Raw genomic sequence first — 20,565 nt, 5'->3', positions numbered from 1 at the left:
AAAATAATATACCATATTTATTTTGCTCATTATACAACCAATAAACATATACTGAATAATAATAAAAATCAGGTGATCAAATAATTTTCAGGCAATCAAGAAAATGGGAATTGTTGTTTGTTGTTTTGTGTGAGTGGTCACAGCTATGAGGCCGGCTAGTTAGCTTGTAGCTTTGAAGCATGGTGGAATTATCATGTTAGCTAACTAGCCAGCTGTATGCTAGTTAGCTAGCTAGTTAGCTTGTTAATTCCACCTTGCTGAAAAGCTACACAGGTTACAGAAAATGAACACAAAGTTGTCACTCATCTGGCCTTTCCTACGCTAGCCTGCATGTAGAATTTGTATTAAAAAAACACTATAACATTAGAAATCCCTTTTATAAAAGCAACGGTCAAAATGGCCGCCGTTTTAACCATCCTTCTACGTTGATTTGAATGGGAACGTCCATTCTTTTTCTATTCTATGTCCATGATCTGACACTGAAAAAACAGCTGTAGCTACTAAATTCAACCTTATTTTGATCCAAATACTGAAGGTCCTGATACAAAAATAGAAAGTTGAGAAGTTTAAACTATTGATATGATATGAATGAGAGAAAGCATCTCCTGCTGTCATTAAAGAGAGCCGAGCACAACAAAAACACTTAAGTTCAGTGAAGGAAGGATTACATTTGGATCGGCTTCATTTTAGCAATGCAGATCAATTATAATCCTTATAATCTACTCCTAAAAAAAAAAAGTAATATCTATCTTCTAATACGCATAGTTATCCAGCTATTCCATCCAATTACGATGGAGCATATCTGAGTTTGATAGAGAGGAAAGGTGTGTTTATGTGCAGCTTAATGTCAGATTTAAGTTCATACAACGTCACATTCATATTCGCATTCATTGTTATTGTCATAGCTAATCAATGCTGCAATGTTTTGGTCCTTAGAGGGCCCTGTTCCTTGTACGTGGTTCAACTAAGTTGATCAAATGTCCTATTATCCAGCTTAAATTACCCCGATGATTGACCTCAGGCTATCTTCGTTTCTCAAAGGCTGATCCACTTTCAAACAGTCTCGTTAATTCGAACCAGACGTCAGTCATCAGGATAATTGCGCGTGCCCGTCCAAGGCTAATTTCAAGAGCGTCATCACCCCGATCAATCAGATTTATATTTATTTAAATGTGCCTGCTAGCAATAGGCTTCATGGAATGCATCATCGAAAATAATGATCTAAACTCTTTCAGAATAAGTAGATAAAAACAAAGCCAACGAGTATCTAATTGATATGAATTAATAGATACGTATGAGGATATATGTACTTTATGCACGTATGTATCATGTACTATATATGTGTATACATGTATGAGTATCTTACCATATAACTAGGAGTTTGAATGTGTATGGGCGGATCAGTATGTATGTATTATTCATAATCAGAAATTCAATCAATTGAAGCAGTGAAAAGAAATTGTGTGTGATTCTCTTTATTCTTATCATGTTCTACCATAATGATATGTATGGTGTACTAATAACACTGTCATAATTATGAGCGAATGCAGCGGCTTTCCCGATGTTCTCCGCATCGCCGACACTGTGCAAAAATGTACCACTCGCAAAAAAACGCAAGGCTGCATACAGTCTGTGAGGCGGTCAATGCTCGGCTGCGGCGTGTGGTGTTCAATTTACGGCTCGAGAAGGTCTCGTAAATAAATGATTCCTTGTCGGCAGAATCAATAGCGCTCGTTCAGGAAGTCATCATGATGTGAGAACAAATCTGGAAGAACTCTCTCCCTATAAAACTAATATTACTAATATCGCTCCTTCATCAATGAGGAAGGGAGCTACCTTTTTTGTCCGGTGGGAGTGGCCAGCTTATCAATTGAATTTCAGTAAGCCTGTGCTGGAGCAGGTTCAAGTTTTTGGATGTGTTGCTATGGTGATTTTGCCAAACTTGCTTCGTGGAACCGAAAAGCCTGACCTGTGTAATCTTATCTTGAAAGTTATCCGGCTAACTCAGTAAGCCAGGTACGGAGAATAGCGCCCAGGTTTCCCAGGAGGACAACAAATACTTAATAGAACCCATCAGTCGTGTTATTAAACATATTTAATTTACATAGTGTTAAATATCAAAACGTTGATTATGCATCTACAGATGAACACAATTTTCCGATTCATTATTACATATTTCATCCCATATGAAATAAAACTACAAAAATAATATATTTCTTAGGAATGGCATTATTGCTGTGTTAAGGACAAAAATGTGCCAAAGTAATTATTGCAATAATCAGAGTTTATGTCTAATAAAACAGATTGTGTCTTTCTGTGACACACAAATCATTATATCCATGAAGTATGGCCATAACGTTGTCCATTTTCCATTGTACTGACTAAACAATGTGTCAATTGATTTTAATTTGAAAATGTCTTATTGGCATTCTTTTGTCATAATTTGTTTAGTAGCTCATACAAGTCGGTCCCTTAAATTTCTTTGAGGAACTTAATTATTTTCTCTTAAAAAGTTTATTTTATTATTAATTCAAAGTTTTGTACAACATGATTTAAAGTTAAATCAGGAATTTATCTGGTGAAAAAACTAATCCATGATGGTGAACCCCAACCAAGAATAATCATCACGAGGTTCTTTTGGCAAAAGTACATTTAAAAAAATTGGAATTATTTAAGGCCACACACATTTTCCACTTGAGACTTTCCAGACATGTAGTCCAGGGCTGTAGTCCAGGGCTGTAGTCCAGGGCTGTAGTCCAGGGCTGTAGGCCAGAGTGGATTCTAGAGTTTGGGACGGAGGCATCCGACCACTGGCTTGTCGGAGGAGAACTCTTTCCACCAGGAAGGCCGCTCCAGCACCTGGCTGCCCTGCATTACTGTCGCCCACAGGTTCTTGTAGAGCTATGTAAGAGAGAAACAAGGGGAGGAGGGTTTTATTTATTTAGATCTCTCATAAAAAGTTCCTAATCCAAACATCCCAGCAAAAAAGAAATTACTGGAACTGGAACCATTTTCCTAATCCACCTTTTTAACATGATTGATGAATATTGTAGAACACAATAAAAAGAGGATTGTATTGTGGGTGGACATCGTCTTCGTGCCATGTTTTGATAGAATAGAGTTCCCTCCCTGTATAATCTGAGCCACCATCATCACTTCCTGTCTAACCAGACATGCAATCAAAGCGCCTTTTGGATCCGTACCAAACACAAGAAGAGGCAAAGCTGTCATCTGGAGGATACTGTAAACACCACTAGCCTTTTCCAAATGTCACATCTCTTCCCGATCTCAGACAAACAACCCAAACAGTTTGGATGAATTGAGGCTTGGAGCCTCTCTATGTTATTTGTACACGACCGCAGCTGAACAGGATGTTTGTTTGTGTGGTTACATTTCAATTAATCTGGAGATTCACAGCAGGGTTGTTGTTATTGGTTTACAGGGAGACACGACACATAAGCAGGGTCAGGAGCTGGACTGTGTAATTGGATTTCCTCTTATTTTGTTTGGAAGCGACTAGACTTAATTAAGATTCATCATTATTCATATACAAAGCAATCGGTTTTATTAAGCCTGCCACTAATATAAGGCCTCAGATACCCAGAGGCGTCATATTAACTGTTGGTTTCTGTTAACTCTTTTAAAATAAAATAGCCGTGATATAATAGCCACATACGACTGCTATGACGTCTAATTCCTTTGCCCCTTTGGTAGCGCTCCGTGTCTGAGAATTATTTTTGACTAATGGGTGAAGGGCGGGAGGGATTACAGTCGCCAGGTTACACAAACAGAGTAACAACGATGTAAATTATTATCCATCTACTTGTATTAGATAGTTATTAGTCAGTTTAGATAAACAAGTCATAATTCCCTCACTATCTATTTTATATTACTGTGAAAACATTTCTTACAAACAACTTCAGTATTTTTCGCCAAAAACTACATTTGACCATGATAATGGTTTAATTTACTTTCGCCCCAATGCTCATTTTGACTGAACAAAGCTTGAACTCCTCATGATGCAACTCAATGCCACCTCTGTACGCTAGCTGCTAGCTCCGTTATTTAGCCACGCATGACTGTTGCCCACCGGCTGCGAACAGCTGATATTGTCGTTAAAAATAATCATAGTTTCATAGTTTCATAGTTTCCCCCCCCCCCCCAATGGAAACTGTTAAAAGGTTTTCAATCATTCAAAAAGAGAAAGTTAAATCTTCTGTTTCCTAGTAATTTTCTTTCTTTGTAGTTCTGGTTATTAGTCACCTCCATTTCTTCATGTATTGCTTCATATGACTGATCCATAAAATACAGCCTCAGAGAGACATGCCAAGGAAGATAAAGTAGAAAGTAATACATCAGAGACAGAAAGGAAGTCAGTGGTTTTAAACTATAAACTCTCACAAACATGCCAAATATTACAGATGCAACATCTCAAAACCAATTTCTCTGTAAAAATAAACTTGACCAGGCCTGAGGCGCAGTAACAGAATACACCGTGAGTCTTCATTTCCCAGAGAAAACAAACCGTAGTTGAGTCTTTTTTATGAGCACGGCAGTGCAGAGAAGGTCACTGTCAACAACCGTCAGAGACAATTCATGAGCAGAGTCATCGCTGGATGTGTTTTCCTGGAAGAGGGAGAGACGGCAGCCAAAGCTCTGCAGTCGTCTTCCAGTAATGTGACTAAACCTGACGGACTGTCCCAGAGGAGGTCAGCATGGGGGGACAATGAGTCTGTGGTGGGTGTTGTTAACAGCTGATTATCTACCTCTATAACATTAATCTTACAAATGGAGAAATGTGAAGAGGAAAATAAATACATATTTTTTAGATTGACAAGTTTAACAGCATCCGATCACCAAATGCCGCAATGCCGTCTCTGATCTAATAAAAAGAGCAGGCACCCTCTCACCTGCTAAAGCTCTTTTAAAATGTCTTGGTGTGACAATTCTCGCAGTATTTATGCTTGTGACTTTAAATACTGAGGTATAATTAGACTCAATGTGTGTGTATGTCTTTACCTGTCCATCAGCATTGCCTATGGGCGAGTTGAGAATAAAATCCGAAGGTGCAAAAACATCCACCAATGTTACGGCATCATCCTTCAGCTGGAGGAGGACGGGAAGACACACAGAGCACTTTAGGTTGAGCTAAAAGTCTGGTGGAGGAGCAGAATCTTCCAGAGCTATGACTTTAAAAAGACAGGTAGGAAGTAGAGAAGCTGACACAAGAACACACACTGTAAAATAGTAGAAGAGGATGAGTGTTTCTGTACCTGGGAGCAGAGCGTGAGAATGGCCATCTGGACCAACTCTGTGGGCTTCCTTCCACTCAAGTACTCACCTGGACGGGAACAAGACTGCGTTACAAATACCAATACAATGCAATGCGTCATCTAGATGGATGCACGCAGTGTGTAGAGTACAGTACGCACCCTGGTAAAGTGTGACCATGTGGCTGCTCAGGCTCCAGAGCCCATACAGGGCGCACAGCTTGCTCAGTACAGGTCTGAGACCAGGTGGTGTGTCCTCATCAGTGGCCTGATCATGAAACCTCTGGAGGCAGTTGAGCTCTATGTAGGCGATGGCCAGGGAACGGCAGTAGTAAACCTAAACACACACACACACACACACACACACACACACACACACACACACACACACACACACACACACACACACACACACACACACACACTTTATTTCTGCTTTCAGAAACCATATATCATATTTCATGAGCCCAAGATCTTTGTGGGATAAATCATAGACTGTATATAAGACGTGCACGTGGCCTCCTGATATTCCAATTTGGTCGTGGCCATCTTGTTTTTTGCAACCAGTGAACGGAAGTGACCATATTTGGACTGTGGAGGAGTGACGTAGAGATGCTGCAAACGGCTCTGGTAGAGACCTGCCAATCAAATGTCCCCACCCTAAAGCATACTCTGCTTTATTTGACTCTAAATGGACCATCATTTACTAAATTAACATCTTGCTGTATTGAAGAAGACTTGAACCTAGAGATTGAGACATACATTCATGTTTACAATGTTTACTGAGGTAATAAATCCTAGAGCGAGAGAGAAGTAGAGTCATTTTCTCAAAGACTTCTTTTTGCAACCAGTGGAGTCGCCCCTTGGTGGCCAATTAGAAAGAATGCAGGTTTAAGTCACTTCTGTATTGACTACACTTTTCACAACTAGAGGTTGCCTCCTGGGATAAACAACACCAGCCAGAAAAACTGCTCTAATGGCACGCTAGAATGGGTGAAAGGCGTTTTTTTTTTTTACAGTTTAGTTTACACTGAAAACATTGGAAAGACAGAATCAGAAGATAACGACGGTAAATATCATGGATAAGAGAAACAGTTCTCTAGGAGAGATTGCACTGAGTTACAGAAGCTAGTGGAACAGCAGCTAACGTGGATGTGGCGTCAGGACTTTGGTAAAAATAGCTTTAGCATGTAAGCTAACGGCTCCTCTCCTCCCTCTGCTTCCTGTCTTGGTTCTGAGGCTGCAATCACGCAAAGTCGCCAGAATTCCAAAACAGGAAAACTTCTGGTATTCCAACTTGGGAGCATAAATGCACGATAGCTGCTCTTACTGTGGTCACACAAATAGCTCCAATTAGCTACTTTTTAGGGTAAGCAATAGTCAAACAAAACCGTGTATAGCTGCTTTTTAATCTGCTGAATATATTAGAGTACATATTGGATTTTTTTTGGGGGGGGGGGGTCTTTTGCCTTTTAATGTAAAAGAATGAGTGATTATAATATGATTATACTACAAATTGCTGGTATTTGCGCTGTGAAGGACACGACATGACCGGACCCGTCTTACATTATTTGACGGCAACCAAGTGTTTTAAAAATTGGATAGCAATGGGAAATACATAATTTAGTACAAATTGAATCACACTGTACATGAAACTTTACCGACTTGGCAAAACTGCACATGCAAGCAGACACTGTTACATTTCTACAATGAACATTAAAACATGTGAGCGTATCACATTAATGCTAACAAAAACAAATAAATTCTATGACTGAATCCAGTGACACACATTTCCAAGAACTACAACGCTCGCCCTGTTTGACACTGTGACCTCCAGTCTGCATCTTATTAATTTGTGACATAATAATGCAAACCAGATGAAGGCAGCCAACACTCATTTAGCTGAACACCATTTATTCTGTTTGTGATCAGCTGGCCTGAAACATTATGTCTATCTTCTCATAATTCCTGATAACTATCTCATTTGAAAGAACAGTGGAAATGAATAAATACAGATGGGATATATATATAAAAAAAAAAAAATAACAAATGATCCAAAAGGTTGTGTATATATCTAACATTTCATCACAGCTTGATGTCAATACTTAGGGGAGAAGACAGCGTGTGAAACTCTACAGCCATCAAGGACTCCTCACAAACTCAATTGGGAGTCATCATCGGACATGATGGATGGCCCAAAGGAAGAAGGAAAGTGTGTGCGTCTTACCTGGCTGCTGTTGCGGGCTTCAAAATCCTCCTTCCCCGAGGCCCTCTGCTGTTCAAGTCTGCTCCGGCTCTCTTCCAGCAGAAAACACACTAGCCACTTATAAGCTGCCAGTGGCACTGATGTGACAATACAAAAAAGTATATTTAATAGGTTAAACTGAGAAACTACTGTAGAAATCATATATCTGCAATATTTAGATAACTGGTTGAGGTATATTTAGAAACCCTGTTGGGTTCTGAATCCTAGGAGTACCTGCAGAGTCCATGCATTCCTCCATTGTTCTTGCTGTGAACTTGGTTTCCAGGATCTTGTGGAAATCATCCAGGAAATCCACAGAGTGAAAAGGAGACTCAATGCGCACGCCGTCTAAAAGCAGACGACACAGCAGCTGAGATTTAAGACATCAATCACAAAACTGTGGCAGGCCACCAGTTTGAGAACAGACAAGAGTACCAAAATGGGAGAAAACAGTAATTATACCGTGAAGAACACAAGAGCTGCTGATATCCTGCTGCATGTATTATTGTGACTTTAGTGTTTTTAAGAAATTGTCCAGAATCACTGTCTGCAATGTAAAATATAATAAGCACCAGCATCGCAGTGGAAGATAATCAATCAATCATCAATAAGTGATCGCCAATCAACCCTTGAACAACCCTTTAGATGGCAGCTACAGCTCTACCTCTCACCAACTGACAACAATAAAAGCTTGTTATAATCCATCAATGTCTACCGAACTGACCGCTCTGTTTAGCGTGGAGCCAGCTGAGCAGGTAGTTGCTGGTCTGTTGCAGCAACACATTGTTGTCTCCCTCGTATGTGCAGTTTGGATCGTTGTCATTACGCAGATCACCCAGCCGGTTCACTGAAAGAGAGAGACGGTATTTAGGTCTCCGAGTGTGTGAGTGTGTGTGTGTGTGTGTGTGTGTGTGTGTGTGTGTGTGTGTGTGTGTGTGTGTGTGTGTGTGTGTGTGTGACTTACTGGCCAGGTATCCGTGTCCACCGCACGCCTCCCTGCACTCCTGGATCCCCCTCTGAGCGGTCCACGAGCCCAGTGGTTTACTGGAGCAGCCTATGGCATGGATCTCTCTGCCCATCTCTGCCTGCAAACACACACATAAGCAGACACATGAGACTATAGTTCATACAGAAGGATAGCTCCGGATATGGACACGCATATTGCACCTCATCTTAACTCACTTGTCTGCCACTCTTGTCCCTCATCATCTGTCCAAGCTGGAACTCAGCGAAGTTCATGAAGATGGATTTGGAGAAGTGTTCCAGAGCATATGCTGCTGCCAGGTACGGGATCAGACGCCATTGCTGGAGAGAAAAAAAATTGTGAGTACTTAAGTAACGTAGTTTTAGATACCTTCTGTAACTTTGACAAGGGAAGGGTCTGTCTCTTCCTGCGACGGACTTTCTTCTTGGTGTGAAAGTGGGCGAGCTGTACCCAGCATGCAGTTCGGCGGTATAATTTTATAAATGTACAATTATTAGTGTTACAAATTGTTTATGTGTCACAAACTGTTGTGTCGTGATGTTTTACCCGGGTAAAGAGCATTAGTAGTGGGTTATTGTTGTTATAAAGTTTTAATAATGACTAAAGTTATAACAATGACACGTAAGTAGCTCCGACCGATGCACCCTCAGTGGTGAAAAATAAATGTTGTCGCCTGTTAAAGAGCGACAACAGTTGTTACAGCTATATGAAAAATTCATACTGTATGGAAATTTGAAACCGGTATATACACCGCACAGCCTTACTTTCAACTCTGATAAAGTATATTTGATTCCAAATCCACTCTCTTGCATCCTGACCTGTAACTGGTACTCAAGAACAGGAATCTCCTCTGTGTTTCTGGGTCCAAACTGTCTCCTGGTGGCTGAAAAGCGAATGGCGACAATCAAAGCCAGCTTCAGGTTCACCAGAGCCATCCTGGTGATGGACACTCTTCCCCCAGACAGGGCACCAAGAGACTCCCCGAAACGCTTGTTGGGGTCCTGAAGGAGAGGAGAGACAACGTGTAGAGACATGAGGAATAACAGAAGAAAAGTTATATATTTACAATTTCTCTTGGTTTTATCACAATCCTACAAGATTATGGAAAGCTGCTTAAGACCTAAGAAAATAGGAAACGTGTCCAGAAAATCTCCTCAAGAACAGCTCAGGGTTTCACCAGTGACTCTTGCTCTGTCCCCTGTCCCACAACATGTCCATATCCAGGTGTTCCACGCGGATGTTGTCTTTGCTCATTCAGCCTGGTGGGACGTTCCGTTCAAGACCCAAGATGCAGTCAATCCCTGACATGTTCCAGAACATTCCCTGCATGTGCTCGTGTGAGAACGGAAGCATTCAAGATCATCTCTACAACCAATTGCCCACCTCAAGTACTCGAAAACATTAAAAGAAAAATGCTGGCACGGCTGTGTTGTAAAGGGTTACGCCATCTGACAGAAGAGGCTTTCATGTGGAGCGAGAGAACCAATCAAGACTTTGCTTCTGCGCATGATCGGACATCTCTTGCAAACTTGTTGGATTATAAATACATGACAAGAACAACGGCACCGGTTTATTGTGAGGAACTTTGAACTGGTTATGAAACGGTATCCATTTAATACCGATCCTTCTATATGATCTTTATAAGTAAATAAGATCATCGACAAGTAGAGTGGCTATTTCTATTTAGTTATTTTAATATTATTATAATAACTAATATATTATTATAATTATAATATAATATTATAAAAAGCTTGAAGGTTGTACCCTCCTCCCCCCCTCCATCTAAGGACCTGCTCCTCAATTGCTCACTCTGTAGATCCTCCAAGGGTCTATCGGCTCTAAGGAACATTATTTAAAGGAACAACTATTGAGGTGGAGCCAAGCCACTGAACCAAGTGAGCCTGAAAGAACATTATCTGTTATGGACCACATTTCAATTCCATGAATAGGTCATTTACAAATATTTTGGGACACAAACAAGTTTTTTTGGGAAACTTTCTGACATCAAGTTAGTCCAGTGGAATTTAGGGGATAGGAATGGGTTCAGGAGCCAGATGCATTATGGTTGCTGCTCGGCCGTTCGTCTTCTTTTGCAAAACACAAAGATGGCGACGGACAAAATGTGAGGCTTCAAAACCGTTTTCCACAAACCAATGGAAGACAATACGATGACTTGTCCACTTCTTAACCAGTCTGAGATTTTTATCACACATCGTTATTAAATCGGATGAAAAGCACATTTGAGACCCGTTTCAACTTTCATACAGCCTGCAAGTGAAATATACTGCTGCCATCCAAAGTACCATCTGAAAGCACGAGTCCTAGAGCCAACCTAGTGACATTCACATGACTCAAGTAAACCCAAATGCATCTAAACTATGAACACATTATAGGACTATATTGCATCTCTACGGTATGATATATTTCCAATATAGTATAGCAACACTGGCTGCTGTTTCTATCTTGCATCATTAAGACCCCCGAAAATTAAATCCTGAACAGCATGGGCTACACGACTGGTGGATTCTGGGCACTGTATTCATATAAATGTCTTAAACTATTTCAAATATGCAATGCAAGCTCTGTGTTTTGTTACACCATAGCTAAACTTGCTCATTAACATTACTGTGACAGAAGGAAAAACAGAAATGATTTAAATCATCTTTATTGTTAGAGTAGGCTATGTGTAGAAGTTAAGAAGTTAATCTGAGTAGATCAGTTTCCCACAGTTGACGGTCATCTTCTGCCTATCGAGTGCTTTCTTTGGCCACCAGTGGAATCCTACTAACCTTGAATGGAGTAACGTAGCAGCCATCGGGAGTAACATCTCCAGTCTTGTTCAGCAGATTCTCCCGAGGGATCCTCACATTATGAAACAAAGCGAACCTTAAGAGAAAAAGACGGAATGGTCTTTGGTTACACTGACGATATGTGCGGACCACTAAAGCAGGACATGCTTAGAAATGATAGTGTTCCTTATAAAAAGGCAACATTTCCTTGCCAAGTTCACAATCACATGCAGAATTTGCATTTGTGTACAGCCAGGATGGCAGGTAGACAGCCGGGGATTAAAAGCGCCCAGAATATAATCGGTAACCATCTACCAAGCATCAGTAATATCGGTAAAATAGAAGAATGCCAGTAAATTAACATTGAACCTTGAGGTGTGTCGGTACTTTGCTAATTCCACTACTGTGCGGTATTGGATCAAAACTCTGGCATGCAACAGGACACCTATCCAAAACGTAAGATAGCCAGAGAGGAAGGACATAAAAGAGAGCAAAGTTTTTCCTTCTTTATAGTTATAATTTCATCCTCAATTGACCTTGACAGAAGCTGAAACTAACTGTTTTACCTCAAACATGACAAAATTCATCATCCACTTTCTGTGTCTATGCATCAGTGGACTAAGCCCTCATGCACACTACATATTATACAGATTTAAAAAAGCATTTCATGTTTCATGATGAATCTTTAATTACATTAAAAGTAAAAAAGGTGACTTTACAGGTAACTGACCATTATCAGCATTGACCAATATTTAATAATAATAATAATTAGTATTTCTATCGCAATATTCGATGTTTGTGTTTTACACAAAACAATCCAAGAATAGAATTACAACAGAAGACGTTAAAATCATATCAAACTACTAATGCAAAGATAAAAATCAAATAAATCAAAGACTGACAATAATAATAATAATAATAATAATAATAAAGTATTGAGGTTCAAGACCAGCCCTATTTACTGTGATTAAACTATAGAAACTAGTGATTTTTAACTACTCAAGAAGCTTGACTGAGTAAATGTTTTAATTGGATACATTCCTTCCCCAACGTGTATAACACAGCTGGTTTGAGGACGATATATTGTAGGAAACCGCCTTTCTGCATGTGGGTCAGATGTTCCTCTATAAACTATGACTGCAGCTCCATCTAGCTGCTTACTGAGGTACTGGCACACACATGACGCTGCTTTACACGACCAGTGGATGCTGAGGGTGTGATTAGGCTGATAAAACCAAAGCAGTTTGAAGTATAACATAACGTGTAAGGGGCCGATCACACCGGACGCGACTTTTAAAAGTACAGTCGCCTCTGAAACGCCGTGGCAAAAACGCGTTTGAGCAGGCCCGGTGGAGCAGGTCTGCGTGCGCAACCGGGCGATACACACTGACATTGATGAGCTGTGCAACTCCGCGCAAGGCCCTTAAAAGTTGAGAATACTTAAATTTTTAGGCGTGCCGAAAAAAACGCTAGAAAAACGCAAAGCGTGGATTTAAAAAGCACGCATGAAAGGCCCATAGGAGTGACGAGTTTTTGAGAGTCGCGTCTGGTGTGATCTGCCTCTAAGTCCTGTTTCAAGATGGCCGCGTGAGTCTCTTTGTCTTTCTACCTATGTATAAAAACTTGTGAAATACAGATCAAGTCGGGCCGGCCTTCATTTATTTAACTTTTAATTTAACCTGGCAACACATTGAGGTAGATACCTCATTTACAGAGTAAAAGAATAAGTTAACAAAAAAATCCTCAGGACTCAACAATAAGGATTAAATAAAATATAGCATGTTGGGCTCATAAATCTAGCAGCTCACTGCCAGAACTAAACTTCTTTTTTTCCAGAGCTGATGATGGAAGTAAGCAAGGAGTGAGCCGTCTTATTTGTTGGTTTTAAATGTAAATAAACTAAACGGCGGCAGGAAAAGATCAAGTTCATCAGCTGAAGTGGAGGCCAGCATGTCAATTATCCTGGAAACAGGAGTTCAGTTGGATGAGACCGAACATACAACTATGTGTTGTGCCCTCAGGACTATTCAATCATTCACACACTGCAGGAACAGCCCGTTTAGGGCAATTTTGTGGTTAAGTGTCTCGCCCAAGGACACTTCGACATGGACTAGTGGAGCCGAGGATGGAACTGAATATCCTCTGATTGAAGGACGACGACCTGCTCAGCTGTTTATTGGCTGCTGTAGTGGTGAGCTAATTTTCATAGCACCCTTTTACTCTGCGATTGCTGTTTTCTGGCGAGTACGGTAGTTCAGTGTTGTTTTTCTGTTTGTTTCGGTAGACCCAGTTAGTGTGGGGTTTTATTTATTATTCTGGCCTTGGCCAATCTGACGTCTTTCGCTTCGACTTCGGCGATTGTAGTTGGTTTATTACTGATAATTATCTTTCCGTCAATAGATACTTTTAAAGTTTCTCTTTTTGGTTCCATTTTTTCAAAGGTTTTGGGTACATGTGTCATGTTACTCCTTGTGCTCCCTTAGACATAGCATATCGGCTACATTAAACAGACAGCCAGTATATATGTCAGGCTATATAGAGACGAGTCAAGCAGGATTAATATCCCTCGTACAAGCCACTTAAGTAGGACTGCGTTCCTGCCAGAGGTTCTTGCGTGAGCCCCCGATGTCTTCCTCGGCTGCCACCTACCCGTTGTCCAGTCCGTTCTGGCCCAGCTTCTTGCCCATGTCTCCAACCAGCACACCAGGCAGAGCGAGCAGGGTCTTTGTATCTCTCACCTGCAGCACAAAAACAACACTGAGTAAATTATTTAAAAAGACCAATGTGCATCATCTCTGGTCCACATTTAACACTGTTAACTATTACTTATTTAAAAGGCATTCTTGTTCAGTTTTATGCTTGTTCAGAGTCCACATTGTCGTGTTTTGTGCACTCAGTTATGACCTAACGTTCTGTAGGAACTTCCATTGCTTTCCATAATTAAACTGCAGCTTGCTTACTTACCGTCTCTTAAAAAGTGAACTTTTTCTTTCATGCATAATCAAAACAAAGGCATCTATGTTTGCATTCGTCACTGTCCCGACATCTCAGCCCTACTTTTAGTATGTCACCATACTTTCACTTGCGTGCTACGCATGATCTCACGTAGTTAACACTGGTGAGGTTTTTTTTCCTCCAGGAAAACCGATGAGAGGGGGCGTGACCTGGGAAACAGAGGAAGGAGTAATGTTTGGGGTAAGCCAGGAGTGTCCAAACTATGGCCCGCGTAGTTTGGACACTCCTGGCTGACAGAGAACCATTTTCTCCATTTTTTATTGGCCCGCAGCAGATTCTAAAAATATAATGGAGAGAAAGTCAAGCAAATGGCAGCTAGCCTGAAAATGTCACACGAGCAGCTACGAGGTCGCTCAGCTCACAGCGCGACACAGGAAACCTTCTCAGACAGCGACGTCATAACACAGAGCCGCACAAAAATCGCAGGAATAATGTGCCCGAAAAGATGCCGGATTTCAACAACGTGAGGTGCGCTGCTCAGTCGCGGCTCCTGCTAAAATGGGGAAATATGTGTCTGCCATCAAATCTCATGACAGTATTCAGTCAGCGGTTCCAAGATTTTTCTGCATTGAGAAATAAATCAAGCTGTTCTCGATCCCTTCCTGATGGATACAGAAGAAGTGGAAGAGAGTCTGCAATTAGAACTTATGGAGATGCAGTGTGATGATTCTCTGAAGAATCATCATCAGATTCTCTCCCTACCTGACTTCTACCAAGGCTTGGAAAAGACCAAGTTTTCTCTGATGCGATGCCATGCTAAATAAATGAGTCTGTTCAGCTAAACATACACATGTGCGCAAACATTTTCTCTGTTGACTCTGAACAAAGGCCGACTGAGAACCAAAATGACCATCCTGACTGAGAAGCTCTCAGGCTGCTGATTTGAGAATGAGCCTTTTTGTCACCAAATAAATGAAAACCCATGGAAAGTTGTGTTGTTGGATGTTTTTTTCTTTAAGCATATTAAAGTGTGTGTGTGTGTGTGTGTGTGTGTGTGTGTGTGTGTGTGTGTGTGTGTGTGTGTGTGTGTGTATATATATATATATATATATATATATATATATGATTAATTATTAATGAATAATGAATTCATTATTCATTATTTTTCCGTTTGTGGCCCTCGGTGAAAAAGGTTTGGACACCCCTGATGTTGCGGGTTGCATTACAAATCCTTTTAATTCTTCTAGGATTGTTGAAAGCATGGGTCTGAAGAAGAGCATTAGCCTGACATTTTAATGGTGGATGTGCTTATAAATTGCACTTTAGGGAGCTACAATGAACAGAACTCTTTAAATATTTGAATGCCACTCTTACAAAGCATAAATGTTCATGCATATCCCCGGGGAGAGACGATCCTAAAGTGAGTTTCATTACATTACATTTCATTTAGCTGACGCTTTTATCCAAAGCGACTTACAATAGGTGCATTCAACCATGAGAGTGCAAACTCAGAACAACAACAATCAATAAAGTACAATTTCTTCAAGAAAGCCAAACTACAAAGTGCTATAAGTAAGTGCCTAAGTCCTAATTTTTATTTGTTTTACTCAAGGTATAGTCGGAAAAGATGTGTTTGCGGCGGAAGATGTAGAGACTTTCTGCTGTCCTGATGTCAATGGGGAGCTCATTCCACCATTGAGGAGCCAGGACAGAAAACAGTCGTGACTTTGTTGAGTGTTTAACTCGCAGTGACGGAGCTACAAGCCGATTGGCAGAAGCCGAGCCGAGCGAAGCGAACGAGCTGGAGTGTACGGTTTTTCTGACAATTTTTTCTTTCTTTTCTTTCCTCTTCTTTCTTCTTACCGGCCACTCCACTGCACACTTCATATTTAAACAGTCATGACACTTAACATACACTTGAACTTAAACACACGTGTCACTTTAACATAAACTTACATTAACGTTATCTGTTTGTCTGAGCACTTTATCTTATACTTGATTTAATATCATTGCACTGTTGTTGTGGTTGATTGTTGTTTGTCTCGTCCAACATCTCATGTCTAATGTTTGCACCTTCCGCCTAGAAACATTCCTCGTTTGTGCAACCATTCCTGGCAAATAAACAGTTTCTGATTCTGACCATGTCCTGGATGTAGATTGGACCCGATGTGTTCGCAGCACGGTACGCAAGTACCAATGTTTTGAAGCGGATGCGGGCAGTCACTGGTAACCAGTGAAGGGCGCAGAGGAGCGGGGTCGTGTGGGTGAATTTAGGTTAAAGACCAGTCGAGCTGCTGCATTCTGGATGAGCTGCAGAGGTCGGACTGCCAGGAGGGAGTTACACCGTCAAGGCATGAGATGATCAGAGCCTGTACGAGAACCTGTGCCGCCTTCTGAGTGAGAAGGGGACGTATTCTCCTGATGTTGTACAGCATGAACCTACAGGAACGTGTTGTTGCGGTAATGTTGGAAGGGAGAGAGAGAGAGTTGGTGTACAGAGAGAAGAGGAGGGGACCCAGGATGGAGCCTTGAATGTGTCTGGACTGTTAAGTAACAGCTGAATAATTTATTTTCCTGTCCGTCATCGTCTATGTGGAAAAACATGATTCAAAGACTGTCGCACACATACGAGTGCCATTTCATGGCGACTTAGAAGCCATTGATTTAAAATCTGTAAAAATAAAATAAAAAAATGGCAACAAAATGTTCTTTTAGCCAGGTCTTAGTATCACAGTAGCTCTTAAACTGTATCAGTAATTGCAACTCGGCTTAAAACTTGTTATAACATCAAACGTTGTTTCAACTGCTTTCACTTCATTACTTTAAAACACATCACCTGCTTTTAGTGATCTCTTTATCGAACGAGTCCAGAGATGATCAACTTCTCTGGACTACTTCTGAAGGACTTTGTATTTCTTCATCGTCACACTGCATTCGTAAACTTTGGTAAAATTGCGTCTTCTGATATGCAGCTGTGTGGCGTCACATCAGATACAACAATTCTGATAATGGCCAGCTGTAAATTGGTGAAGGAGTCGAAGGTCAGAGTCTAACCTGCACAATGAAGGAGTGCAGGCCGTGGCACACTTGGTCAGGTGTGTAGAGCTGAGCGAACACCATGGCGTGGGTCGCGGTCTTGCCTAGGTTCCCCACCCAGAACTTGGCGGCCTCAAAGTCCGGAGAGTTGATCACAAACTCCTGCGGAGGAGAAAGTTAAAGCTCGTCTGCAACCGGGGATGTAGCCGGCCATTTAGAAGTGTGTGTGTGTGTGTGTGTGTGTGTTCACCTGGGTTGCCGGGTCATACGTTGCCGTGGTCCTCATGGCTCTGGTGTTGCTGCCGTGGCTCAGCTCGGTCAGCGCAAAGCAACCGTACGTCTACGAAGAGATATGTGGTGATGATGATGATGAATGTCACCCGAGTAAGAATTAGCGTAGTAAAGCTGTGCCGAACTCTTACCGTCATGTTTTCAGTATTTTCAACATACTTGCTGTGTCTATTCGATCCTGCGTTGGCAATAGTCGCTCCGAACATCTGAAACAGAACTTGTTTTTAGCATTTTTGACTGGGATGTCTACGACGATGCTAGCAGACACGTGAGCCTGTAATGCTTGTTACACACTATTAAACTAGAGTGGGACAAATTAAATTATTGGTTCAGTCACTTTAAAAAGGTGGTTTTGGTTGGAGTTGCTGTGAAAACATCTTCAAACGACTTTATCCAAAACCCATTTTTACTGAACAGAGTATGAACACATTATGATGCATCTCAATGGAACATCCGCTATAGCTATGCAGACTTTAACATAGATTAGTTGGCATCTTCCCCTCTACTTAAATCTCCTTCATCCGTCAAATGGTGTTTCCCTCCTGTTAAAATGATAGCGGATGGGTTAGGGATACGGGTTGGTTCAGGTTTAGGTCAGGCGGCAACCTCTGGTTCTGAAAAGTTAAGCTAATGAGGAAGTGCCTTAAACTTGCATTCGGTTTACCGGCCATCAGGGGGTGACTCCTCGGAGCAAACATTGTAAAAGGTTTATAGTCTCAGTCTTTAGTTTTAAGGCTTCTTCAATACAGCATGATGTTCATTTCAAAAATGATGCTCCATTTAATGTCAAATAGACCATAAAGCAGGGGATGCTTTTGGGGCGGGGCTACCTTGTGACTGACAATTTCTCAGTTTGCACACTCACCCCTTTGTTGAGGAAGTACTTGGCCGACATGGCCCAGTCATACATGCCCAAACAATCACTGAGAGCCACAGTCTTCCAGGGGTTTGCCATCACCTCGTCTCGTGTCAGGAAGTCGTAGCGAAAGAGCTGCTTCACCCTGCAGATGTTTTATCAGACGCTTTATTTTCTCTGTGTAGATTATACAGAAAAGGATGCGATAGTTATAACGGAGGATGTAAAAGGTGGTAAAATGTTACTGTAAGTCGATACCTGAGGAAGGTCAGCTCTCTCATTTTCGCGATAGGGACATCTTCCCCGGGCTGACGCGCAAACAGAGGGTCACCCTCAAGTGCATTGGACACGTGTCGCTGCAGCACAGGGAAGGTGAGAAATAGACAGCATATGATACTTGGAGGAACATTCAGATGACTTCGTCGTGGTGCTTGTCGGGAACAGCGCGTTGCTTACGTGCGTAACTTAAGTTACGTAATAAACATGCTTATTTAAACCCAGACACAGATTTTTTTCTGAACTGAACCAAGTATTTTTGTTGCCATGACCTAAACAAGTTGTTCTGTTGCAGTGTCTTTTTAAATACTACACATAGTTAATGCACTACACTGAAACCAGAGGCAGGAACGCCTTGGTGACAGCGCATGCCACATAACCGTAACGCCCCTCAAAAATAAATCCCCCCCAAATTTTGTTTATAACTATTCAACTTGATGAGAAAAAAAAATGCAGAGAGCATTTGATGCTGACGGCTACCTTGAATGCCAGGATGTCCTCTCCCTCTATGAAGAGGAGCATGTCCTTCCAGTTGAAGGAAGCTTTTCTCCTGTAGAAGTCCAGCGGGCCATTGGGGAGGTCAGCCACGCTGTGATCCATCGCCTCGTGCACTTTGCTCTCTCTCTGGGAAGAAAGAAGAGAATAAATCATATGAGGGCAGTGTTCAGATCCGTTAGTTCAACACAAGTTATCGAGGGAGCAATTGGTTTATAACAATTTCACTAACTTCAATTTAGTTTGAGAATGTGGGGGTTTTACACTATATGTAAAAGGGTCTCTGTGACAACATTTAGATGCAAGACCTTCAGTAATATAAATGTGTGTTTAAGTTAAGACGCAGGCATTCTGGGTAAAACATGCACAGTCAGAGAGGTGGTTGTAAGTGCCCACGTTGTGAGACATTGCCCCTATCTCACTGACACACACGCACGCTAAGTTAAACTAGGATCAATACAGGGCTGAGGGCAAAAGTCGAATCTTCTGTGCTGCGCCTCTGTGCAGGGTTGCCTGCGCATGCGCACCCCGGTCTGTTCCACTTGGAGATGGAGCGGCCGCCACTGGTCCGTCAAAACCCGATCAGTGTGTCTGAACGTCTTCACTACCGTGGCGGCCGCCACAGTCCTTTACCTCACGGTGCGCACTGTTCATCTGAACGTAACGCTAGCTGAAGCGCTAATGTTCCGGCGGAAGGAGAATTGACGTCTTCGTATACAGCGAGTTAGCTATTGAGTTACGTTTCAGCTTTAAATTCACTGAAAACGTTCACGTTACGCGGTGGCAGCAGTTAAAGTGGGATGGACTGTCAGCTTTAAAAATATGTGCAGACGAGGAAAAGACATTCCGTTGAATCTTACCTTCTGGTTCTGTGTCAACTTTCCCAGTTAATATCTCCGTCTCTCTTCTTCGACAGCTGTCAAAACATTTATGTGTTTCGTAAACCTGTGTGTGCCAGAGGTGGCTCTTCTTTTTCTTTTTTCTTCTTCTGCTCCTTCTTCTTCGGTGAAATTTTGACGGCAGCTTCCATCCTATTGGTTGCATTACTGCCCTCTTCCGGCTTCAGTCAGTTCCTTTTGTTGTCCCGCCTACTAAACTTTCCCCATTGGTCCAGTTAATGAGATGAACCAGTGTTAGGTCAAGTACGGACTCCTTTCCTTGGTCCTTGTTTAACTTTCATCATTTCTGCAGCCTAAATTCCTTTAATCTTCCAGTTCTTCTGTGACTTTGACTATTGCTGTCAGTGTTTCCACTCATCTATAGTGTGTTATGTGCGTTGAAGTCCCCACACCATACGATGCTTGCTCTATCTTGCCCTTCTATTTCTTACAATTTGCCTAATTATATTCTCAAACATGGATTATAAT

General features: G+C 41.5%; 1 protein-coding gene across 1 annotated transcript; it reads right to left on the bottom strand.

Moving 5' to 3' along the window:
* Positions 1-2,105: 2,105 nt before the first annotated feature.
* acox3 (acyl-CoA oxidase 3, pristanoyl) lies at positions 2,106-20,190 on the bottom strand. Its single transcript, XM_079215059.1, has 19 exons — positions 20,059-20,190; positions 19,184-19,327; positions 18,686-18,783; positions 18,437-18,572; positions 17,703-17,777; positions 17,531-17,620; positions 17,299-17,442; positions 13,939-14,027; positions 11,290-11,386; positions 9,319-9,501; positions 8,698-8,820; positions 8,480-8,600; positions 8,240-8,362; positions 7,750-7,863; positions 7,498-7,613; positions 5,433-5,607; positions 5,274-5,341; positions 5,020-5,106; positions 2,106-2,901 (listed from the first exon to the last, which is right to left on the bottom strand). Exons 2-19 carry the CDS (start codon positions 19,301-19,303, stop codon positions 2,782-2,784), a joined length of 2,079 nt encoding a protein of 692 aa, XP_079071185.1. The 5' UTR covers positions 19,304-19,327; positions 20,059-20,190; the 3' UTR covers positions 2,106-2,781.
* Between the last annotated feature and the right edge of the window lie 375 nt (positions 20,191-20,565).

The sequence above is a fragment of the Taurulus bubalis genome (assembly GCF_910589615.1).
Source record: "Taurulus bubalis genome assembly, chromosome: 3".
Lineage (NCBI taxonomy): Eukaryota > Metazoa > Chordata > Actinopteri > Perciformes > Cottidae > Taurulus > Taurulus bubalis.
The sequence above is the reverse complement of the archived record's forward strand: the minus strand, read 5'-3'. Positions and strand labels throughout refer to the sequence as shown.

Coding starts and splice junctions, on each gene's coding strand:
- acox3 (XM_079215059.1), bottom strand. CDS start 19,303: ATGGATCACAGCGTGGCTGACCTCCCCAATGGCCCGCTGGACTTCTAC. Junction 17,778..18,436: donor AGTACTTCCTCAACAAAGGG/GTGAGTGTGCAA, acceptor GTTCTGTTTCAG/ATGTTCGGAGCGACTATTGC. Junction 9,502..11,289: donor GCTACGTTACTCCATTCAAG/GTTAGTAGGATT, acceptor CCTCTCCTTCAG/GACCCCAACAAGCGTTTCGG.